The sequence below is a fragment of the Enhydra lutris genome, unplaced genomic scaffold (assembly GCF_002288905.1).
Source record: "Enhydra lutris kenyoni isolate GAN:26980312 unplaced genomic scaffold, ASM228890v2 scaffoldscaffold8, whole genome shotgun sequence".
NCBI classification, from domain to species: Eukaryota; Metazoa; Chordata; class Mammalia; order Carnivora; family Mustelidae; genus Enhydra; species Enhydra lutris.
In genome coordinates, this window is record NW_019154092.1 from 3,673,387 (window position 1) to 3,697,826 (window position 24,440).

General features: G+C 60.6%; 2 protein-coding genes across 5 annotated transcripts; one reads left to right on the plus strand and one right to left on the minus strand.

Moving 5' to 3' along the window:
- Nucleotides 1-56: 56 nt before the first annotated feature.
- Nucleotides 57-15,443, plus strand: LOC111142382 (zinc finger DHHC-type containing 8). Of its 4 annotated transcripts, none has more exons than XM_022495406.1 (11): nt 57-164; nt 6,809-6,930; nt 7,105-7,262; nt 7,349-7,521; nt 7,682-7,784; nt 8,197-8,288; nt 8,466-8,607; nt 8,819-8,906; nt 9,012-9,121; nt 10,462-11,462; nt 14,472-15,443. In XM_022495406.1, the coding sequence occupies exons 1-11, from the start codon at nt 61-63 to the stop codon at nt 14,680-14,682; spliced, it is 2,304 nt and encodes a 767-aa protein (XP_022351114.1). In that variant the 5' UTR covers nt 57-60; the 3' UTR covers nt 14,683-15,443. The 4 variants fall into 4 exon arrangements, with proteins under 4 accessions (XP_022351114.1, XP_022351115.1, XP_022351116.1 ...); XM_022495407.1 differs by lacking the exon at nt 14,472-15,443 and adding an exon at nt 12,601-13,813 and having other exon boundaries at nt 8,819-8,939; XM_022495408.1 differs by lacking the exon at nt 7,682-7,784 and having other exon boundaries at nt 7,349-7,444; nt 8,819-8,939.
- Nucleotides 15,444-16,166: 723 nt separating this feature from the next.
- Nucleotides 16,167-17,369, minus strand: LOC111142385 (coiled-coil domain containing 188). The gene is made up of 6 exons (XM_022495416.1): nt 17,355-17,369; nt 17,205-17,264; nt 16,995-17,059; nt 16,749-16,806; nt 16,443-16,495; nt 16,167-16,353 (listed from the first exon to the last, which is right to left on the minus strand). The coding sequence occupies exons 1-6, from the start codon at nt 17,367-17,369 to the stop codon at nt 16,167-16,169; spliced, it is 438 nt and encodes a 145-aa protein (XP_022351124.1).
- Between the last annotated feature and the right edge of the window lie 7,071 nt (nt 17,370-24,440).

The window sequence follows — 24,440 nt, forward strand, 5'->3', positions numbered from 1 at the left end:
GGTCGGCTCCAGCACCCTGTTCTTTGTGTTCACGTCAGTCCTCCCCGCCCCGGGCCCAGGATGCCCCGCAGCCCCGGGACGCGCCTCAAACCCGCCAAGTACATCCCGGTGGCCACGGCCGCCGCGCTGCTGGTCGGCTCCAGCACCCTGTTCTTCGTGTTCACGTGAGTCCCCCGCGTCACCGGAGGGGTGCACAGGCGGCCACAGACGGGCCAAAAGGGGCAGGGGCCGGTACAGCGGGGGATGCAGCTTGGCAGGCCTGGGGGGACAAGGCCCGTGGGCTGGGCAGGGCAGGGGGACAGGGGCCAGGAGGGCTGAGCACGACAGGGCTGGCACCAGGGCTGGGCTGTGGGATGTGAGCTCCCCACCCCGACCTGGGCTGAGGCAGAAACAGTGAGTGTGCCTATACAGGGGCACCAGGGACAGGTGAGTTCTGTGTGGGGACACGAGTGCCTGGCTGGCACCTCATGATTGTGCCAGGCCCTGGGTGTCAGTTGCTGGGCCCAAACAGGGGAGTGTGTGCAGTGGCTGCCCAGGGTGTGGCTGCAGCCCTCCCCTCCCCACAGGCTGCATGAGGGGGGGATATAGGCTGCTGAGAGCCACCAGCCCCTCCAACAAGGAGCTGTGGGTGGCTCTTGGGTCCACTCCTGGTTGTCCAGTCCAGGGCCAGAGCCAAGTTGTTCCCGCGTAGGTGTGGCCTGGCCAGGCTACCACGTGCCTGTCCCAAAGCCACCCTTGATGCTGGCCTGGCAGTGCCCTCCACCCTCCCTTGACCTTCTCAGGGAGGCTTGGGGTCGTAGCTGCAGGGCCCAGGCCAGGCCACACCCAGGGACACCGGCCATGTTGGGCACTGGGACCCTTGAGGCAGAAGGCAGGCAGGGCCTCAGAACTTCATCTGAGACAGGCTGGCTCACACATAAGCCTGCTGACAACACCATGGCTGTGGGGCACCCCCCCCCCCCACCGCCAACAGGGCTCCCTCAGGTACAAGGAGGGGTGGGAGTTCCAGGCTCCAGCCATGCAGATCTAGGACCACCCACTTCCCCAAGTCCCATGCTGAGAAACAGCCCAGGTGACTATAGTAATGACTGCTCAAGCCTTCCCGGGAAACTGAGGTGTCACCAATGGCTGTAGTCCATGGGGGCCTCGGTTCCGAGGCAGGTCAGCCCGAGGGTGAATGAGCCTGGGGTTGAGGGGAGCAAGAGCTGGCTTGGGACCCTTGCTTTGCCTTAGCGAGAGTGAGGGTAGCAGCTATGAGGACAGCGAGCCTGCATTGGGTACCCATGGAGGCTCAAGAGCTCCCTACCTGGAGGGCGGGGCTGGGTGGGCGCACAGGCTGCCAAAAGCGGGTTTAAAAAAGGCCTGTGTGGATGGGCTTATTCCTGGCTTTGGCAAGCAGGCATGTTCTTGTTACTCAGATGCTGTTGGCTGTGGGGCAGAGAGGAGAGGGGCAGGTGGGCAGTGAGTATAGGGTCTTCTGGAGAGGTGGGACCTGGCCTAGTCCTGGCCCTGGGGTCCCCCACACCTGGCCTCAGGTGTGCTTCGTGGTAGCCTGACCTCCACTTGCTGGTCCTGTTTCTCACTCCCGAAGTGTAATTCAGTGTTTTCCTCCCTGACATTAAAAGTAATATGTGTTCTCTTTCAAGAACTTGTGAAATGCAGGGAAATAGATCTTTCAAGAAACTGAAACCAACCCTGCTCCAGAGAGCCTGCCTGTTTCCTCTCCTCTCCTCTTAGGCTCACCTGAGTCCCGAGGTAGTGTGCTTGTCATAAGTCCTTGGCTGTGATTTCACAAGGCCCTTACACGGCTGTCCTATGAACTTGAAACATCTCAAGATGTGGGCACTGATGCTCCTGTACCCTGCCAAGTTCTTTCTTCCTCCTCAGAGCTGGGGTTCTGGGTTCAGGGACACCAGCCAAGAAAGGGGCAGGGTTCGCTCAGGGCACTGCAGGCCTTTCCCTGTGTCCTGCCTTGTGTGTGACCCACTGTACCTGAGAGAAGGTGGCATGTACCTCTGCAGCACCGGCTGGGGGCCAGGTGCAGGCATCCTCTAGCCAATGGAGCCTTGATTACCCTTAGGACAGGGCTCCCCTCAGCCACTGAGGCCACAATCCCTGGGCCAAAAGGCCACTGGGGATCCTGGCCTACCCTAACCCTCGCTCCACCGGGGTCCTCCAAAGCAACTGGGTTCCTGAAAAGGGGTTCTGCGGGGCAAACCAGGACTACTGACACCACTCACAGTGTGCCGAATTCCAGGCAAGCAGGGGTCCCAGTGGTTGCCTCCTTGGGATAGGCCTCTGGTCACCCTAGCACCTACACTTTTACCCTTTCTCTGGGTCCAGGCCTGCTGCAGACTTAGGCATGTAGGGAGGAGAGAGCAGGCCACTCCTGTGTTTTCTCCACCTTGCCCTTGGGGTCCCCACTGGCTTCTCTCTTCTCTGCTTTTACCCCTTGAACTGGATTGGATGTTGTGTGGCCCCAGACCCCCTCTCTGCTCTGTAAACATGAGTTGCCCCTTTTGGGGCCCCAGAAGCCCTTCATACTGTGGCTCAGTGCCAGGCTGGGTCAGGTGCTGTGTGGGTTTCCAAGAGCCCCCAGGCTAAGGTCTCTGCCTTAGCCCCTTCCTCCTCCCAGAGCCACTTTGGAGAATGACAGGGAGTCTGGAAATATCAGAAAGCTAGGGCTGCTTTTGGGTTACCAATCCCTGGGGCCAGGCTGGGCCATCTTGTCTCTGTCCAGGACCAGGGGGATGACTTCTGGGATGTCACTGTCTCTCCCCAGGATGGGCCTGAGCCCTCCCCATGCCCAGAGGCCCAGGCAGGCTGGAACGCCCAGCATGGGATGGTTGAGGGGCTGGCCCGGGTGGACAGAGCCCCTGGCAGGGGCCACACGGGAAGGAAGGAAACTTGGCGTGAGCCCCCTGCCAGGCCTCACTGCCTGTGGCCTACAGTATCTTTGGCCACCTGAGCCTCAGTTGCCTCATCTCTTAGGTCCCTGCAGGGATTGGATGGGTGCAGGAGGACAGAGGGCCCTGCCTAGCCTGGCCAGGGTAGAGTAGCCACAGACCCTCTGGGCCCAGGTGCCCCTGTGCATGTGCATCACTCTTAAACACAAACAGTATTAATGAAGAACCCGATTTAAATGAAAACGTCTGAGTTAAAATTTTCCATTCCGCATTTAGCTGTGGCGCGCATACTGGCCCTGTGGAACCCCCCCCACCCCCACTGGGTGGTGTCTCCCAGCCGGGCTAGGCGGACTTGGGGCCTCAATCTGGGTGGGGCCCATGGCAGTGGCGTGTGGCCCTAACACTCAGGAGGCGGGGGCTGGATCGGGAGAAGGGCTTCTAGCCCCAGAGCTGGCCCAGCCCCCCACCCAGGCCAGCTCCGGGCCCCACAGGGTGGCTGCAGCCAGCAAGGGGTGGCCAGCCCTGGCCTGGAGCACACCAGCCCCTGGGTGGGAGTGGAATGTTGTCCCTGTGGGCGGGGGGGGGCCCCTCTTGGAGCCTAGGACAGACTCAAGGTGGCCTGAGCACTTCTGCCTGCCAGGCCTTGCCCACGGAGCTTGCACGTCCTCACGCGTCCTCCCGCTTGCCGGGTCCGCAGGGAGACAGAGCGTGTAGACAGGGGGTCGGTTTGAGGAAGGGCATGGCATTTCTGCATTTGTGTGTGTTCGCATGTGCATATGAGTGTGTGTACATGAACGAGGGCACAGGTGTGTCTCTGTGGCCGTGTGTGTGTGTTGGGCAGGTCTGTTCTCACAAACATTTATGCACATGTGTCTTGCTTGTCAACACATGGTGTATGCTCATGTCCACGTGCCTTTTGGATGTGGTCGTGTGTGTACATGTGTCTGTGTATGTGTATATCCACTGGCATGTGTTCACACGTGTGTGTCCTGGAGTGTATTTGTGTGTCTTTGTGTGCATCGCACGTGTGCGTGTGCATGTGTCCCTGCCTGCTCGTGGGGACACATGTCTGTGCATGTGCCTGTTGGCTCTGGGCGGGGAGCCGGTTCTCATTTGGCCTGACCCAGGCCTGGACCCTCCTGGCGTGGCCTGGGCGTAGAGGCCTCCTGAGGGAGGATGAGGGGTCAGGAATGCCCAGGAAGTCCCGATCCTGGGTCAGAGTCCGGCCTGGGACCTGGTGATGGTGGGTGGATGGGACAGTGGCTCAGATTCCTGTCAGAGGCCTGCAGCGCCCAGCCGCAAGCCTGCCCAGCACCAGCTAAGGCCCCAGCCCCCTCTCCCTGCTGTGTGTGGCCCAGGCACACAGAGGGGTGGTGCCCATAGTGGACAGAGGCCACCTACACTTCAGTGCAGATGTTGCCCTGTCATGTATCAGATTCCCAAATGTGGCCCTCTTGCTCTCCAGGTGTCACCCTAGGCATCTTGTTCGGGGCAGTTGTCCAGCCTGTACAGCCGGGGTGGGAGTGGGTGTTCATTGAGGCTCAGGGAGGACAAAGCAGTACTGGCCACCTGGGCCAGGGGAGACTCTGGCCAGTGCGGGTGTGGGGGCTGCCCGTGGGGTTCAGTCCCCCGCCTGCCTGCATGAGAGTTTGAATCCCAGCCCAGACGTATTCTCACCCCGAGGTCTAGGTATGTGACAAACTGTCCCATACCCACTCCTTGTCTGTAAAATAGGTAAGCAGAGGCATCCATTCCCTACAGCTGGAAGGGAGGATTCTGGGGTTCACTGCACTGGGCAGCTGGGCAACAGGCTCTTGGTATCCACCGGCAAAACCCAGGTGGCGGGGATGGAGCCTCTGACTGTCCCCATGTCTCCACTCGCCCCTGCCAAGCCCACACCGTGTCCTCGTGCCGGCCATGCCCACCCACCTGCTGCAGCTCATGTGTGCACGTCTGCTAGCCCCAGAGCACCTCAGGACCTCTCTGTTCCTTCCTCCCCGGGGGCGGGCTGGCCCCACTGGCATGGGCCCTGCACGTGCACGAGAGCCGACCCTTGCCTTTAGTGCTCTGCCGTCCTGGCCTTGGCATTCTTTTTAAACACTAGGCCTGCATTTTCGTTTTGTGCAGATCACACAGCTAGCCCTTCCCAGAAGGCACCATGGGGAGCTGGCTTGCCCCACCTGAGTGGGGCCCCCGCTTCTCCTGGCCTCCTGGTTCTCCGGAGCTGACAGCTCCTGCTTGCCTGGAGAGCCTATCCCCACTGGCATTTTGGCTTCTGCCCCCCACCACACCTTGCCAGGCAGACCAGATCTCCGGGGCCTGCTGTCACCTTGCTGAATGGGATTGGGTCAGAGACCATTACATACATTGAGCACCGTCTGTGTGCCATGCTTTAGCTCGTGGGGCTGGGGAATGTGGAAGGCATTGACTAGTGGGCACTCAGAGCTGCCCGGGCAGGGGGTAGTGGAGGAAGGCCCTCCCTGCAGAGGGAACCCATGTCCTCAGGGAGCACGTCCACCTCCACAGCAGGTCCTGGAGAAAAGGAAGGGGTAACTTGCGGCTCCCGGCCCGCTGCGCCTGCTGCCGTGGGAAGTGGAATCTTTAAATAGCCTCTCGCTTTCCACTAAAAATAGCGAAGTTCTGCTGCCATGGAGGTGGTTGCTGGGGTGGCGGGGCTGGCTCCTGGCCAAGGCAGGCGTGGGCACACCAGCGTGGCCGGCGTGCGCTGGGGCGGTGGGCAGGGCCATGGGCTCTACTCACCCTGTTGGAGGCCACGATGCCCTGTTCTCTCACTCAGGGCTACGGCGGGGGATCTCCCTGGCCCTCCAGTTCCACAGAGGGGCTAGGTATGGGGAGGGGAACAGCCCGCCAGGGGCCCCCCATTTGTCAAAGCAGCCAAGAGCCATCAGGAGCCTGAGGCCAGAGGAACTTTGTGGGAGCCAAGTGGTTGGACTCAGAGACCTGCTGCAGGGTTGGGACACGGGGCCACAGGTTATGTGCCCAAGGACTGGTAGATCTCCACAGAGAGGGCTCTGGTCTGGTCCCTAGAGGGCAGAAGAGGACAGCGTCTGGCAGAGCACCCATCCGGGAGGTGTGTGAGATCCTTGTAGGGTGCCAGGAATCTGGGAAGGCTTCTTGGAAGAAGGCGCAGCCTTGAGCCATGGGTGCGGGGGTAGTAAAAGATGGTAAGTGGCGAGGGGGTATCATGCTTTTCTAGAGTCTCTGGGTGTTCCCCATTGTCAGATGGGTAGTAAGATGACAAACTAGAAAGAAAGGGCTGGCTGGATGCAGATATGCCCAGTGGCCCAGACCCTGAGACTTCACGCCTCAGGGAAAAACAGGGGTGCCACCCACCATGCATTTCCTGACTGAGAATTGGAGCTCCGCTCGTCCCAGATTTTCCCTGGCAAAGAGGCCCTGCTGGGCTGGGGACAGGTCTGCCTGAGGGCCAGGGCTGCTTCTGTCTGTCCTAGCAGCCAGGTGGACTGGGCTCATTTTTCATCCTGGACTCCTGCCTCCAGTCTGCCACCGCTCCTAAACGTGGGAGCCCGGGCCCACAGGCCTCTCTGAGCCTCAGTGTCTTCAACCGCGAGTTGAATTCTTAATACGCACCTGGACGGTTGCTGGAGTCATTGTCCACATGTGGGCAGCCCACATACGGGCCACAAGGTGCCCAGCCCCAATTGTTGAGGAGAGAAGCGGCAGGCTGATGGGCAGAGGTCTCCCAGCGGTGATGTGGCGGCAGTGGCCTCCCCGACTGCCACGTTGAGAACTGATGGTGACCTTTGATGGCCCAGCCTGCCTACGTGTGGCCATGCCTACCTAGTTCATCTATCCCCACGCCCCATCCCCACCCATCTGCCGCACCCCCAGACCGAGCTCTGCCCTGCTGTCCAACGCAGGTGCCCATGGTTGACTCGAGCTGTGTCCCCAGCTGTTCCTGTCTACAATGGCATCATCTTCCTCTTTGTCCTGGCCAACTTCAGCATGGCCACCTTCATGGACCCTGGCGTCTTCCCCCGAGGTAGGGCCCTGTGCCAGGGCATGTGATCTGCTCACTTTCACTAGAATGTGAGTGGCTGACATGTGAGAGCCTTTCAGGGGTGGGTCCTGGTGGGTGGGCTGGCAGAGATGTGGGAAGGACTCTCCTGGCAGGGAAGTCACTTTCCTGCCACCCTCCTCTGGCCCTGGCTCACAGCGGATGAGGACGAGGATAAGGAGGACGACTTCCGGGCCCCGCTGTACAAGAATGTGGACGTGCGGGGCATCCAGGTCCGAATGAAGTGGTGCGCGACCTGCCACTTCTACCGCCCACCTCGCTGCTCCCACTGCAGCGTCTGTGACAACTGCGTAGAGGTGACCGTCCCGCCACCCTGTCTGCCCCCATGCCATGTCCCTCCTCTCCTACCCACCCTGTGCCCTGACTCACTGCTCCTGCTCAGGACTTTGACCACCACTGCCCCTGGGTCAACAACTGCATTGGGCGCCGCAATTACCGATACTTCTTCCTGTTCCTGCTGTCACTCAGCGCACACATGGTGGGTGTCGTCGCCTTTGGCCTGGTCTATGTGCTGAACCACGCTGAGGGGCTGGGAGCTGCCCACACCACCATCACGTATCCTTGGCTGGCCCTCGGCAGTGGGGGCGGGGGGGGTGACTGCCGGGGAATCCCCAGAGGGTGGGTCACCATTGCTGGTTGGGTGGCAGTGGGAGTGGTTTGCTCATGGGCACCGGCTCCGTGTTTTCGCCTATGGCCATTGGCCTTAACGGGCCAGCATGGCCGTCATGTGTGTGGCTGGCCTCTTCTTCATCCCTGTCATCGGCCTCACTGGCTTCCATGTGGTGCTGGTCACTCGGGGGCGTACCACCAATGAGCAGGTGCTGACCCGAGGAGGGCCCCTGCAGCGATGGGGCTAGGGGCATCCCCTACAGGCCAAGAGGGCCAGAACTGCACCAGGCCCATGTTGGGGGGTGTCAGGGAAGGGCTGCTGGAGCCCTCAGCTTCCGTAGGGGGAGGAGACCCAGGGTGGTGCATGGAGTGTGGGGCTGCACCTGTGCTGCCCCTCCCCCACTCACTCCCACCTCTGGACTCTGCAGCCCTCAGTAACTCAGGGCCCAGAAATTTGGCAGCTTCCTGCAGGAAACATCGTGGGGCAATGGGTGGGGGGCACCCTGGGCTGACCCTGCCCAACCTGTCCCCTGAGGAACCCCAGCCATCCCTGCCTGTCCCCTGTCTGCCTTGTCCTGGACCTTGGGTGGCCAGGCTGGCTGAGGGGTCCCACGTCCACAGGTGACGGGCAAGTTCCGCGGGGGTGTGAACCCCTTCACCCGAGGCTGCTATGGGAATGTGGAGCACGTGCTGTGCAGCCCTCTGGCACCCCGGTGAGGCCTGGATGGGGTGTCAAGGGGCCTCTGCCGGGTTTGGGGTGGGCAGGTGTGGACCCTCAGCTCGGTTGACCTCTGCCTCTGGCAGGTGCAGCCAGCCTTGCCTTTGGTGAGCGTTCAGGCCCGGTCACCCTGGTCTGGCCATTGACCCCTCTGCCCCCACCCCCGGCGCAGGTACGTGGTGGAGCCCCCCCGGCTGCCGCTGGCTGCTCGCCTGAAGCCACCCTTCCTTCGGCCTGAGCTCCTGGAGCGAGCTGCCCCACTCAAGGTCAAGCTTAGTGACAACGGGCTGAAGGCTGGCCTGGGCCGCAGCAAGGTGGGGGCCCTGGGGTCAGGTAGGGGATGGGGTAAAGGGCAGACCCTTGGAGGCAGGAAGCAGCTCTGTTGGAAGGGGCCTAGAAGTGGAAGGGGGAGGACTTGGGTAGATTCTGGAGAAGGGTCTAGGGCCCAGGGCCCAGGGAGGAATCCCCAGTTATGCCCCATCCTTGGCCCACACCCTACCCAACACTGACCACGCCCCCTCCCAGTCCAAGGGCAGTCTGGACCAGCTGGATGAGAAGCCGCTGGACCTGGGGCCGCCACTGCCCCCCAAGGCGGAGGCCGGCACGTTCGGAGGTGACCTGCAGACCCCACGCCCGAGCAGTGCTGGTGAGGTGGTGGTGGCCAGACAGAGGGAGGGACATGGACTGACCCCAGCCTGACCGTGGTCCATCTCCCCAGAGAGCGCCCTGTCGGCGCAGAGGACCAGCCCCCCGACACCTGCCATGTACAAGTTCCGGCCTGCCTTTCCCTCGGGTCCCAAGGCGCCCTTCTGCGGGCCTGGTGAGCAGGTGAGGAGGCCTGGCCCCACCCCAGGAAGTCCTACTCTCCCCCTCCTGGAGACCCTGTCCCCAGAGGCCTCAGCCCCTAGGTCCCACTCCTGGAGGACTTGCCCTAAGAGGCCCTGTCCCTGGGGCCATAGGGTCATAGAGAGCCTTGTGGGCGCCAGCAGGACCTACTCTGTGGGAATCCCAGCTAGGCATGAAGGAAGGGCTGGCACAGGCCCTCCTGGCTGGCCCCTTCTCCTTGGCTGGTGGCATTGCCCGCTGGCCTGGTAGGCGGCTGCCCCCAGGGACAGTGTGTGCCAGGATGCCTGGAATTCCACTATTAGTCACTCTGTAAGGCCCACGGGAAGGCTTCAGAAGAATTTGAAGTGGTTTAAGAAAGCACATTTATTTTTTTCTGAGTTGTATAAGTACTCTACGATCTTTGCGGAGCAGTTGGCAACCCTGGACAGCCTGAGGAATGATCCAGAACCCCGAACATTCCCAGGCTGCCCACCCTCTTTCGTGGCCATCTAAGAGGCGAGCCTGTGACTGGGCCAGTATGCCTGGACCAGTTGGTTGCCTCCCCGCAGGACTGATGCCCTGCTCGAGCCAGCATCAGCATCTCTGGGCTAGGCAGGGAATCTGGGCCTCCTTGGCCAGCATGCCATGGTCCTTGTCCCAGGATGGGTGTCCATCAGCCCTTCTTGGGAATGGGGGGCTTTAGGTGCCCTTGCCTACCTCATCTTGATGGGATTGTCCTGGGTCCCACAAGGATTCTGGCCTGAGTACCCTGAGGGCACATTTGTCAAAATCCCCTCTGGGTTTTGAGGTTCTGTAGGCTCTCATCCCCGGCCCAAGCCCGTGCCCGCCTGCTTTGGTTCACAGAGACTCAGAGAGGCCCCTCCTCGCTGTTGCTATGGCTGTCCCCCAGGAGGCCCTGCCCCGTGTGGGCTCTGAGGGGCCTGCCCTGGGTAGACGCAGTACCCAGCTCTGGTCTTACGTGGCCATGACTCCAGTCCTCAGCTGTGACGTGCCTGGGAGAGGGCTCTGGGCCTCTATGTGGTTATTTTATCTCCTCAAGGCCCAGCTCCCGAGGCTGTGCCCACAGCCGCCTCCTCTTCTGTGGAGAAGTAGGAGCAGGAGAAGGGTGCCTAGCCTTCCCTGGGGAGGCACCGTTTGGGTGCTCTTTTCTCCCCTGTCCCCACTTTCTTCTGTGGTGGGCAAGGAAGAGGTGGTTAGGGGATGGAGACCTTCCAGGAACAACTTGTCGGTTACGCTTGTCACTGAGATTGTAGCCTCTAGGGGTGGGGCACAGAGCACCTGGTGGCTGGGCCTTGGTAGATGTGTGCCCTCTCTCCCCACAGGTCCCTGGCCCCGACTCCCTGACGCTGGGAGAGGACAGCATCCACAGCCTGGACTTTGTGTCAGAGCCCAGCCTGGACCTTCCTGACTACACGTCCGGAGGCCTGCACGCCGCCTACCCCCCGTCCCCGCCACTCAGCACTGCTGACACCTTTTCGGGTGCCTTGCGCTCCCTGAGCCTCAAGGCGGCCAGCCGGAGGGCTGGGGACCACGTGGCCCTGCAGCCTCTGCGCTCTGAGGGCGGGCCCCCGACGCCCCACCGCAGCATCTTCGCCCCCCATGCGCTGCCCAACCGCAATGGCAGCCTGTCCTACGACAGTCTGCTCAACCCCGGCTCGCCCAGCGGCCACATGTGCCCAGCCCACCCCTCGGCCGGCGTGGCCAGCTATCGCTCGCCCTACTTGCACCCGGGGGCGGTGGGTGACCCGCCGCGGCCCCCGCCCCGTAGCTTCAGCCCGGTGCTGGGCCCCCGGCCGCGGGAGCCCTCACCTGTGCGCTACGATAACCTGTCCCGGACCATCATGGCCTCCATCCAGGAGCGCAAGGACAGGGAAGAGCGGGAACGGCTGCTGCGCTCCCAGGCAGACTCGCTCTTCGGCGACTCGGGCGTCTATGACGCGCCCAGCTCCTACAGCCTGCAGCAGGCCAGCGTGCTGTCTGAGGGCCCCCGTGGCCCGGCCCTGCGCTACGGCTCCAGAGATGACCTAGTTGCGGGGCCCGGCTTCGGTGGTGCCCGCAACCCTGCGCTGCAGACTTCGCTGTCCTCACTGTCCAGCGCCGTGAGCCGGGCCCCGCGGACCTCCTCCTCCTCCCTGCAGGCCGACCTGGCCAACAACAACGCCCCCGGGCCTCGGCCTGGCAGTGGCTCACACAGGTCTCCGGTGCGCCAGGGCCCACCCTCCCCACCCAGCACGCCCCGCTCACCCTCCTATGCAGGCCCCAAAGCTGTCGCCTTCATCCACACGGACCTCCCGGAGTCGCCACCCTCGCTGGCCGTGCAGAGGTGGGTGCTGGGGGCCGGGGGCTTCCCGGCACAGGCCAGGTTTCTGACTGCCTGTGGGACCTCTTAGCTGAGCATGCGGGGGCTATCTGGGAAGCCAGTGGCTGCCTCTGGGGGCAGTGGGGGTGCTCGTCCTCTGGAGGCTCCCGGCCAGACTGTGTGAGGGTTGCCCAGCTCTAAGGATGCCCTGACACATCCAAGGATAGCGGGCGAGGAGGATTTGCACCTTGAGCCCCAAGGCTGCACATTCTCCTGCAGCTGGTGCAACTAAGTGGCAGGGGGACCCCAGGGTTTCTTCCCCTGGAGATGGTGTGGGTTGAGGAAGCTGAGTCTGGGGGACATCATCCTGCAGCAGGACATGCTGGCCTGGGAGCTCATAGCCCCAGGAAGTAAGGGCTTCCTTGCTCAGAGATGGGGAAATAGGCCCAGAAGGGCAGGCTGGTTCCAGGCTCCTGGCAGGTGGGTAATAGGAAGCAGGGATGGCTGCTTCACAGGTATATGAGCCCAAGTATATGAGCTGAGCGCCTGGGGTGTGTGGCTGTCAGGGCGTCTCCTCTGCCACCTTGAGCACGGACTCAGTGAGGAGGCCCCTGCTGTGACTGGAACTGGCCTAGTGGGTGGCAGCTAGACAGTGAGGTGTGATGGCAGCCACAGGAGGGAGGGGCGCCCATCCTCGTGAGTGTTTGGGCAGTGATGTCAGAAATGCTGTTGGTCAGTACTGGGCAGGCTGGAGGGCAGGAAGACAGCCTCTCGTTTTCCTAAGAGGGAGCAGGGAAGGAGCCAGAGTCACCCCTGGGCTCCTCAGCTTGGGGCATTGGGACAGTGCAGGGCCTGGGGGCTTGGCCAGTGTCCATCTGGCCTCCCTGTGCTCTGGGATCGGTGCCAGTGGGAGGGACCGAGAGACCTGGGAGGGGGCTGATGGCCATTCTGACATCTGTCTGTCCTGTGGCAACATGGTCCCCCTCTGCAGGCTGTGCACCCCCACCCATCCTCTGGGTGGGCCCTCCTGAGCTCAGAGGCAGGGGCCACCCCGGGCTTTGTCTGCGTCTGCATCATCTGTCCCGTTGCCTCTGCTGGCCTCTGTCATGCCGTGGTCCCGTGTTCACTGTGTGTGTGCGTGTATGTGCTTGTTTTGATGCAGGGACCACCCTCAGCTGAAGACCCCCCCAAGTAAGCTTAACGGGCAGTCCCCTGGCCTGGCCCGCCTGGGGCCTGCCGCTGGCCCCCCGGGGCCCTCCGCCAGCCCTGCCCGGCACACGCTCGTTAAGAAGGTGTCCGGCGTGGGTGGGACCACGTACGAGATCTCAGTGTGAGGACTGACTGCCATCCGCCGTGGAGCCCCGGGGACCAGGACCCCCAGCGGCTGCCCTCCCCTCCCGACTGCTCTGCTCCGGGAGACCAGGAGGCCCAGGCCTGGTGTGGACACGTCAGCGGAAGAGACCACGCCTCCAACAAGCCTACCCCTCTTCCTCCGCCTGTCCATCTGCCCATCTGCTTGACAGGGCTCAGTGGGACCAGGGGCCGCCAGGCTGCGGGATCCGTGTGTCGGTGCCCCGGCTCCCACAGGCGGGGACGGCCAGGGGGTGTGGGTCATATCTACACCTGCTGCCCTCGTGCCCCTGAGGCTGTCCCCAGGCCAGTCCCTACCTACTCCCCTCACAGAAAGGTCACCTTGGCCCAGAGATGGACAGAGTCCTGGGTCCCTGGCCGCTCTGGACCGGGGCCCCACCACCCAGCTGCTCCTAACTTGTTGCCTTTCAGGGACCCGCTGGAAGCTTGCAGTCAAGCCCCAGCCTACAGGCATCCAGCTTGGGGATGGCTCTGGGTTCTGAGGGACAGGTGGACGAGGCACAGAGAGACAGCCAGCTGTGGGTGGGGTCCTGGCTCCGTGTGTCCTGTCTCACCCAGCTGGTGGGTGCGTCCCCATTGTCTGTGCGCTGAGCTGCCATGCCACGTCCCATGTGTTAACGCTCGGGCCCCCGCTGCCCCCACTGCCGGGAAACTCGCTTTCATTGAAGCCTTAACCTCTGCTTTATGCTCTTGTGGGAGGCGACTGGGGGGGGGTGCAGGTGGGAGCAGGCACGGGCTGGACGCTGCCACAGGGGGCCCATGAGACCAGGAGTCCTCTCCCCTGCCAAACTGGAGATTCCCTTCCCCAAGACATGCCAAGTCCAGGCCCCACGGGAGCCTCGGCGCCCTCGTGGGAAGCCCACGGGGGCGGGGGTCAGAGTTCCGCCTGGTGCCAGGGACCCGAGAGTAAGCACACGGCAGCGTCCGCTTGCATTGTGTCTGTTTTATGTTTTTATATCTACATCTATATATCTATAATTTTATTAAAAAAAGAAAAAGAGTCATTTCGCTCCTTTCCTTGAGCAAGGCCAGGGCTGTTGCTGCAATGCAGGGGCTCCGGGGGTGGGGAGCAGAGTGGGTCAGGCTCTGGGACAGGCGTTGGCCAGGCATACGGGCATTCTTCGTGGGTTTTTTTCACTGACTTAAGCGGAGTTGGAAGCTTGGGAGGTGGGGGCTGGCCGATGGGTCTTTGGCTGACAAGCATGAGGCTCCCGTGGGTCTGCGGCATCCCTGGTGGTTAACAGCGCATTTGAAGAAAGGTTGGGGTTGCAGCCGCCCCAAGACCCCCTGGGAACCCCCTGGGAACCCAAGAGCTTTTGGGGGAGATAGAGTAGGGGGTGCCTAGGGGACCACCCATCAGCGGAGGGCCCTGTGGGGGCCATTGCCACCTCCTGCAGCTACACTCACTGGAACTCACCCTCTTGGCCACCTGAGCCTCCCCTACCCCCCCCAACCCCCTGCTGCCGGATGTTGGGGGTGGGGGCACTGGGAATCCATGGCTCTTTAGGGCTGAGACAGCCAGGGCAAAGACTGGGAGGATCTGGGGCGGGGGCTGGCCCAACGCAGGAGGCTAGCTGGGCCTCGGACCCTGCCCTGGGCTGCTCTGCCCCATGCTGACCTCCACCTTTCTGCTTCTCTCTCATGGGACGCTGCGGCCCCCAGGGGGCGGATCGGCACCTGCAGCCGTGGATGGGGCCGGCGTGGCCAGCCCAGGGTGCCCCCCGGCCTGCACCTATGCCACCTTGGCCTCCCTGAGGACCGCCCGCCGCTGCGGGCCCCCTGGAGCCCGGCCGCTGGGGTACCCCCCCCGAGGGACTATGTGCCGCCTGCACTCAGCTGCCTCCAGCCTTTTCCCCAGTCTCTCGGGGCCTGAGCGGGACACCAAGTAGGCAGTTCTGGGGCCGAGAGGACAGCCCAGGAAGCCAGGCAGCCACAGACCCTGGGCCGGGGGCTGGGGGTCCTCTCTCTACCAGCCGCACCTTGACTGACTCCCAGCCCGCTGGGGCTTGTGACCCTGTGCCCACCCACCTCAGGAAGTCCCCACCTGCTGCATGGGGTTCCACTCCCCAGGCAGGGGCCCCGGAGCTGCTGGGACCAGCACACTGCCCTCCCCTGCCTGACCTAGCACTTTAGACGCCACTTCCTCCCCAGGGAGCCCAGGCCTCTGCGGGTTGGGCTGGGGTGGGGGTCTCAGGTTGCCCCTGCAGGTCGCTGCACTCCCTCCTCCCCACACCCAGCACATGAACAGATGCCTTAACCTCTTGGAGCCGCTGGCCTGGTGAGCCATCCGGGCCCTGCCAGGGCGGGGAGGAGACCCTGCCAGGCCAGTGTGTTCCTGGTGACCGCTCTGCCCAGCCCTGCCCAGCCATCTTCACTCTTTTACTCCGAGATGCGGCACCTGGGGGAGCTCAGAGGGCCCCCACTACCCCATGTCCTGCAGTCCCTGCCAGCCAGCACGGGCCTGGACGCCCCCGGGGGCAGGGCGGGACTCTGGGCTGGCCCTTTTCCTGCCTGGGCGGTGCCTCTAATTCTCCCACTTGGGGATGAGCGAGCCACAGAGCTATTCTCTATTGTTCTCAAAGGTATTTCCCCCACCCCAATTTAATGCCCTAAATAAAATTTTTGGTGTTTACCTCCACAGCTCTGTCCACCAACGTGGTCCCCCTGTCCTCCGAGCCTTGGGGCAATGCCAGGAGGCTGGACTGGACAGGGATCCTGGGTTGGGGAGGGGACAGGAGTGGGAGGTGGTGGGGAGTGGTGGCCGGTTGAGTGTGGAGAGGGTGGTGTGGTAGGCCAGATGGGGCTGGAGGGTTATGCAAGGGGTGCCAAGTTGGTGGGTCAGCAGATTCAGGGCCGAGAACCTGATCCCTGAGGTCTGCTGATCGGGCCTGGCCCCAGGGATGAGGCCCGAGGACCCCTGGTCCTCAATTTCAGTGGAGACTGTCCTGTGACACCCTCTGCTCAGAGCCTTCCTTGGTGGTCCAGGGTGGGCTGGGGGCTTCCCTCGGAGGGGCTGCCTGGCCAGCAGGTGGATGGGGCATATAGGCCCTAAGGGAGAGGCCCCTCCCTGAGGAAACCTTGGTGTGAGACTGGCCTCAGAAGGCGGCAAAACCCCCTGCCTGCGCCACCCACCCCGTTTCCATGGAAACAAGCTCACACGCACCGTGTGTGTGTCACGACTATATGTCCAGCAGCAGGCCCAGCCCTCAGGACAGACCCCGCCTCCACCCTTCTCCGCAGCTCCTGGCAGGGACGGTGTGCGGCAGTGCCGTGGGCAGGGGCCAGTGCGGCCGCTGGGCACCTGGGGCCACGCCGGCCGCCTGGCCTCCTTCTCGCTGGGGCCACTGGGCCTCCGGCCTAGAAGGGCAGGAAGTCGTCCACCTCCAGGCGCAGGAATGGGCCCAGCAGGGCCCGGAGCTTCCAGACAGCGGCGCGGCTCAGCAGGGGAGGCACCAGCCCCTCGAAAGGCGTGGGGTCCACCACGTACACGTAGGCAGCGGTGCAGGCCAGTAGGGCGCCCAGCAGCAGCCTCAGGGCCAGCAGCCTGCGGGCGGCGGCGGTCAGGGGGCGGGGGTGCCCTCGGGGATGGTCCCCAGGGACTGGGCTCGGCCGTGCACTCACGCAGCCACCTACCAGAGCTGGCCTTTGAGGCCCTCCGAACATCCCAGCTGCTGCGGCCTTGCCTTCTGCAGGGGAGGGGCTGGGTCAGAGCCTGACCCCATGATGGGGAGCAGGGGCTGGGCTGGGGGCGGGGGAGGGTGGTTTCCCTGTGCTGCGAGTTCTTACCCAGGACAGGCACCTGCAGCCACCTCTCAGGGATAATTGGTCACCTGGCTCCTGCTGGGGCTCCCGCCCTGGGGCCTCCTTCACTGAAGCCCACATCCCCTCCCATAAGAGGGGCCTCCAGGGTGAGACTGGGGTGTGGGCAGGGGGGCTTACCGCTACGCATGCCATCTGCTGCTCCTTCCTGGCCTGGGAGCGGCACTGGGCCCGCTCCCTGGATGGGGGGAGGGGTGCACCGTCAGGGCCATGTGTACCCCCAACCCCAGCCTGCCCTGCCCCCTGGGTCTGGTTCAGTGGAACTGGGGAAGGGTCCGGGGTTGAGCCATCCCGTCCCGGTCAGGACACCTGGTGCCCCTTTCCCAGTTCAGCCAGGACCCCCAGGCCCCTGACCCTGCACATCACCCCAGAATCTCCAGCTGAATGTCCTCCATCTGGTCTAGTACTCCCCGGATGTCCTTCTTGAGGTTCTGGGGGACAGAGGAGGTAGAACAGGTCCTCTCACCCCAACTCCTCTGCCGTATTCCCCTGCTTCTTAATGCTCCCCCGCCCCCCAGCATCCTCTTCCTACTCCCTGTTCCCCTCAGCCTCAGGGGTCACCCTCAGGGGACCTACCAGGAGCCCCGTAGCCTGGTTGTTCAGAGCCATGTGCACCTCAGCCACGCCGTCCCACACCTGGAGGGAGAAGAGGGGCAGGGTCACCTCCAAGATGTGTCCCACCAGGTGGGTTCCCCAGAGGCCTTTCCACCCCAGCTGGGCAGGCACCTCGGTAATGGCCATCTTCTTCCTCTCAAAGGACAGTCGGATCTGCTGCAGCTCATTCTGGGGAGGGGCACAGTGTGGGCACAGGCAGGGCCAACGGTGTTAGCTCTTCCTCCGGCCACTGAGGACTGCTGTACAGAGAGCGCCCTCCCCTGGCCCGGCTCCCAGGGACCTACCTGTGACTGCTGCACGAAGGACTCCTCCCCCCGGCACAGCTCCCGCCGCAGCAGCTGCAAGGGTGCCCTGTCCTCCAGGGGCTGGGTACTGGCCTGCTCGGGGGGCTGTGGAAGAGTCCTGGGGTCAGCCCCGAGGCCATGGGCAGCACCTGTGGTCATGGACTTCTTGAGAGCCGGGGTGGGGCTGTGGCGCATGGAGTCACAGCTGCCCTCCGTCCTGCCACGGCTGGGCATCCGCCGTGCACTTATCCAGGCCAGGGCTGTGCAGCTTGTGTGCTCTGTGCACAGGGGTAGGAACTGCTGCCCTGGCCCCAGGAGGGCCCCCAGCTGCTCCCGCAGGTCCTGGTTCTGTCTTTTCTGCGGGGTGAGGGGATGGGTGGGGGCAGAGAGAGAGACGGGACTGCTTGTCGTAGCTGCAAACAGCTGCGAGCCCATTGCACAGATGGGCTCTGAGCCCGGGCTGATTCCACAGGGGCTCCTCACTCACCAGATTCTGGTTTTCCTGCTCCAGCTGGAGGAAGGACTGCTCTGCAGGATCCAGGGGCATGCTCTGGAGAGGGGAGGGGGCTGCCCTGGGCGAGGCCGGGGTTCCTGACCCCGTTGGCAGGGGTGGGCAAGGGCAGGGTCTGGGCCCTGAGCTGGGGGACCCCCCCCTGCCTGGGTGCCCCTTGCTCTCGCCCTGAGTGCAGGGGCCAGCCCCACCCCAGCCTTGCCTCCACTTGTGCTTGTCTTGCCCCCACTGGGTCTCTCGGTCTCTGTCGCTGCATCTCGCCCTCTTCGCTTGCCATAAAGTTCCCAGGTACCTCACCCCCGACACTGGGCCCCCCACCCCCTGCCCCCGGAGGTGGGAAAGGCCTGGCAGACTCTATGGAGTGAGTGGAGCTGAGAGGCACAAGGCAGGGCCACCTTACAAAGCCCTGGCAGGGTGAATCCAGGCATCCTCCGTGGTTGCTTGAAGCTGACAGCTGGGGGCACTGGGGGTGGGAGTGGCCACAGGGGCCCAGGGTTTGGGGCCCCTCCATAACTCCCTGTAACCCCTTCCTTACCCCAGGTCCAGGCTCTAGCCTGGCCCGACCTGCCACCCTCTTATTGAGGGCCCTCTAGGTGTCATGGCTCACAGGTCCGCCTCAGGAGTGCCTGTCACAAAGGCCTGGGCACAGGCAGGGAGGTCATAATGGGCTGGGGTGATGGCCAGAGCCAGGGCTGGTGGGGCCCCTCCCCCCAGGTGCCTGTTCCTGAAGTGTCCTTCTCCGTTCCTTCCCCCTCACCGCCATGCATCTTCCCCACCTCAGCTCCCCCACCTGCATTAGTTATTTTCTGAAAAAGTAACAGATAATGCAAAGTTAAAACAAAATCAAACGTGAGATGTGTTATCCAGTGCGGTCCTCCCACCCCAGTTCCCACCACCCACCACCCCCAAAAGCCTGGTCATTAAGATCCTTCTGGGGTTCAGCTGCACATTCTGCCCAGCTGGGCAGCACCCCCCCCCACTCCCCGCTTCACACAGAAGAGCTTATCCCACAGCCTGGCTTTTGCACCTAACCGATCTTTGGGATTTTTAAAAAAAAATCACTTATTGAACATTTACCTTAATGGTTCTATAAGGACGATTATCATCCTCTTTATAGGTGGGGACACTGAGGCATGAAGACACTGGGTCCCTTGCCCAAGGTCATTCCACTGTTAAGTGATGGAACCAGACATAAGATTGTTCTTCAGTGTTTAAGAAGTTTTGTTTTGTTTTGTTTTTAATTCCAGCATGGTTCACATATGGTGTTCTATTAGTTTCAGGTGTACAATACGGTGATTCAACAATTCTACCTGTTACTCTGTGCTCATCCTGACAAATGTACTCTTAATCCTCTCCACCTAGTACCCCCACCCCCCACCCACCTCTCTTCTGCTGACCAGCCCTTTGTTTTCTGTAGTTAAGACTGGGTTTTTTTTGTTTTGTTTTGGTTTGGTTTGGTTTCTCTCTTGTTTTCTTTGTTCATTTGTTTTGTTTCCTAAATTCCATGTATGGCTGAAATCCAATGGTATTTGCCTTTCTCCGGCTGGCTTATTTCACTTAGCATTATACCCGTTAGCTCCCTCCGTGTTGTAGCAAATGGCAAGATTTCACTCTTTTTTATGGCTGGAGTAATATTCCGTGGACTATACATACCTCATCTTCTCTATCCATTCATCTGTTGATGGACGACTGGGCTGCTTCCATATTTTGGCTGTTGTAAATCATGCCGGGATAAACATAGGGGGCATGTATCTCTTTGAATTGGTGTTTTTGTATTCTTTGGGTAAATACACAGGAGTGGAATTACTGGATCATAACATAGATCTATTTTTAAGTTTTTGAGGAAACTGCATACTGTTTCCCACAGTGACTGCACCAGTTTGCAATCCCACCAACAGTGCATGAGGGTTCCTTTACCTTCCTTCCTTCTTTCCTCCCTCCCTTCCTTCCAGATTTTATTTATTTATTAGAGAGAGAGAGAAGGAGCAGGAGCAAGGGCAGAGGGAGAAGCAGACTCCCAGCTGAGCAGGGAGCCTGATGCGGGGCTCGATCCCAGAACCCCAGGATCGTGATCCGAGCTGAAGACAGACGCTTAACCGACCGAGCCACCCAGGCATCCCAGAAGGGTTCCTTTTTCTCCACACCTTGCTAACATCTGATTTTCCTTGTGTTGTTGGTTAGCCATTCTGAGAGGTGTGAGGTGGTATCTCGTAGTTTCGATTCGTATTTCCCTGGTAAGGGATGTTGAGCATCTTTTCACGTGTCCATTGGCCACCTGCATGTCTTCTTTGGAGAAATGTCTGCTCATGTCTTCCACCTGTTTTTAAATTGGATTATTTCGTTTTGAGGTGTTGAGTTTTAGAAGTTCTTTATATATTTTAGATGCTAAGCCTTTATTGGAGATGTCATCTGCAAATATCTTCTCCCATTCAGCAGGTCATCTTTTAGTTTTGTTGGCTGTATCCTTTGCTGTGCAGAAAATTTTTACTTTGAAGTAGTCCCAATAGTTTCTTTTGACTTTTGTTTCCCTTGCCTCAGGAGACCTATCTAGAAAAACGTTGCTGCGGCCAGTGTCAGAAAAATTACTGTCTGTACTCTCTTCTAGGATTTTTATGGTTTCATGTCTCACATTTAAATTCTTAATCCATTTTGAGTTTATTTTTTGAGATTGTTGAATCTGAGTAAGAAAGTGGTCCAGTTTCATTCTTTTGCCTGTGGCTGTCCAGTTTTCCCAACATGGTTTGTTGAAGAGACCGCCCATTGAATATTCTTTTCTGCTTTGTCCAAGATCAATTGACCATATCACCATGGGTTTATTTCTGGGTTTTCTATTCTGTTCCATTGATCTGTGTCTATTTTTGTCCCAATACCGCACTGTTTCCATTACTATAGGTTTGTAGTAAATCTTGAAATCTGAGATTGTGGTACCTCCCTTTGTATTCTCTTTCAAGATGGCTTCGGCTATTCAGGGTTTTTTGTGGTTCCATGCAAATTTAGGATTATTTCTTTTAGTTCTGTGGCAGAGATCTTTTTAATGACTGCTGAGCCCACACCCACAGCTGGAGCCAGATTCAGCCCCCTGGTCTGTTTCTCCTCACTTCTTTCCAATAGCCCATGGTGTGGCCTGCGCTGCTGCAGCCACCCCCATCCCAACTGCCCCTGGACATCCTGGGTCCACATCTTCTTCTTCAGTGCCCTCCCTTGTTCTGTGGAAGCCCATCCTCAAGTAACACTCTCAGAAAGGCAGATTCAAGTCCTTGCATGGTAGAGAGGGCCACACATCCCTTTCCTCCTAGTGCCCTCGCCCCCCTGCAATGTGACTTTGCCCCCTTCACATTGAGAGACAGGGTCCCTCTCTTCATCCTGGATTTTGGACTAACCTTGAGCATCACTTGGGCATATGTGCTAGGCCTTGACCTCTCTCTCTTGCTACCCTGTGGTCCCTCCGTCATTGCAGAGGTGTGGTCTTGCTATCAGGTGAGAAGTCATGGGAAGAAAGAAGTTTCTGTCATTCCAGCCTGTCCCCAGAGTCCCAAAGGGGCAGACAAGCCCAGTGCACCCCTCAGAGCATGGTTCCGAGGGACAAGCCAAGTCGCCAAGGCCCAGGCTACATCGTGATTGTTTTAGCCACTAAATTTTGTAGGGGCCTATCACGTGGGAATAAAGAGACACCTCACAGGTCTCCAGAAAGCACCTTACTTTGACCTCAGGCTTTTCAGATGTAGGGCTGGGGAGAGAGTCAGCTCAGGGGGCGTTTCCTGTGGGAATTTGAGGAGGCCCTCAAGGTCCCTCAGTGCTGCTGGGATCAAGCCAGGCACGGCCGGCAGTCTTGAATGTCAGAAATCATGTTTTAAATTGCCAAGACATCGTTATTGTTCTTTGAATGGCCCCTATTCTTTTCCTAGAACATCCTGCTCTTTTAGGGATACAGCGGGTTTAGAAGGGAGGGAAATTTTTGCCTCCTGTATATTCCTTATTCTGTTTGTGGCGTTTTTTTTTGTTTTTTTCTTTTTGGTCTTGGGACCGCCTATTGGACATGGGTTTTCTTTTTACTCTGCTCCTGTGTATAAAGGAGGCAGGAAAGAGCTGACGGGCACGTTTCTCTCCCCATTAACTTTAAGAGCTGCTGGAGCATCTTCATGTCAGGCCCCGGGGAAGAGGCCCTCCTTTCTGAGCAAATGTCTGGCCGCTGCATTTCTGCGGTCTGGAATAGGGGACGGCATGGGGAGTCCTCAGGTTACCTGCTGTCCTGCCATTACCATCAGTAGAGCACCATTTGCCTCGCCTCCGCGTTGGATGTCGAACTGTCCCCTAGCAAGCCGTTTTCCTGCTTGTCTCCACCCAGGCAGGGCCACTAATCTAGTCCCCACATCCTGTCTGGAGAAGTTAGTCAAAATCCTTCGTGTGCGGATGTCTTCTTCCTGTACTCTTTGTCACATGGGGCGGATATACTGCAGGATCCCCTGGTGGGGGGTTCACCAACAGAGGAGCTGGTGGGTGCCGTCCAGAGGCCACACGTGTGGCCCCGACCCCAGGAGGCCCTTCTGTGTTTCTAGGGTGTGTGCGTCGGGGGGCTTCTGTCCAGGCTTTAACAACAGGTGTTGCCCGGGGATGAGCTGGAAGGATGCTCCTGGAGCTGCCCCCCTGAGCTGGTCCCCCAAACTGCCAGGCAAGTGGCGGTGGGGTGGAGTGGGGAGGCGGTGCTGCTCAGCCAGCAGAGGGAGGAAGGAGCCTCCGTCCTATAATTCCTCACTGGAATCTCATGGGTGTGAGGATGTGCTTGGTTCAGAGTACCTGCAGGAGGCCACTCAAGTGGAGAGCCCAAGAAGTCTTCTTGGAGGTCCTCGGAGGTGAGGCAGCCAGGGGGAAGGAGTCCAGGCAAAGCCCCAAGCGGTGGCCACTGTGGGGGAGGGGCAGGGCGGGGCGTGGGCAGGGGGGCGCTGCATACTGCCTCAGTGTCCCTCAGCCTGCCGGGTGCTAGCAGGTGCTCAGAAATGTTAAATGGGGGAGCAAAAAGAGGTCCTCATGGAGATGGTGGTTCCAGTGGCTGTCACATATGGAAATGGCGGATGGGGTCCTCATGTCTCACTGTGGGCACCCTGGCTGGGCTGTCAGCCCCAAAGGTAGTGGCAATCCCTGAGTGGGTATGAGGAGGTCTCAGAGCACCCCCAATGACACAGGAGCTCTAGCTCCCGTGCCTGTGACCTTGAGACACCTCCCTTCCCAGTCTGGAAACCCCACATTCCCGGATGCACCCACAACTTCACTCAGGCTGTGCCCCTTCCCCCCCCCACCAGCTGGAGGCTCAGAGCCTGGTCCCACAGACCCCAGCTCCCTGAAGCCTTCTTCACCCCATCCCTCTGGTCCTGGCCATGTGGCCAGGGCTGGAGAACATCTTAAGCCGTGGGGGTGCTCCCAGAGGGAGCGACGGTGCTCAGGATCCACAGCTGGGCTGGCATTCCCATGAATGGGGATAGATACGCTAACCCGTTTAAAGAACCCTGCAAACCAGCATCCCAGATTCGGGTGTCTGGGGGTTCTGCAGTGAATCTCAGTGTCAGGATGCCCACAGGAGGGTGGGGAGTGAATCCGTATTGGCTCCTGGCACTGGCCGGAATTCCTGTCCACAGGCCGGGAAGCGGGGCCCTAGTGCATTGGAGGGAGCAGCGGGCCGTGGCCCCTGTTGCCAGGCAGCGCACCTCCCTGGACGCCAGTTGCCATGGCAGCCACTTCCTGCCCAAATTGCCATGATGCCCAGTGGCCTCAGGGAACCTGGAGCCTGTGAGCAGGGGTTGGCTAGGGAGGAAGAGGAGGTGTGGGGGACTGCGTCCTGCCTGCCCTGAGCCAGGCTGGGGTGATCCTGCTTGGCCTGGGACTTCAACTTTTGATGCCCCACATTCCTATCAAAGGGTGGGAAACAGTCCTGGAGCAGATGGAACTCGGGGTACCTGGGTCAGCACAGCCCCTCGGGGGAGACCCATCTCTCCCCTAACCCAGGCTCCTGGCCCAAACCCTCCCTTCTCCCGGCCTCAGAGCCACCCTACATGTCCCTCAGGCCCTGTAGGCTTCCGGGTGTGGCCCCAGGCTGCAGGTAATCCCTTTTACCTGGGGAGGGTGATCAGGTCACTCTTGGCCCCTCATTTCCCTCCCACGGCCTGGGAAGAGGTGAGCTCTCCTTAGCTCTGAGCAGGTAGCAGAGGGTGGCCCATGGTTGGGACCATGGGTATCTGAGTGTGGTCTTGCACTGGGTGTGGCTGTGTTAGTGGTGGGGCTCCTTGGAGAATGACCCCCCATCCCGGGGCCAGCAGGCACACTCTAGGCAAGTGCACGAAAGCTGCTGAGATAGGTGCTTCCCCTCCTTTCTCTAGCCTGTGGGGGCAGCCTTGGTGGACAGAGAATGGA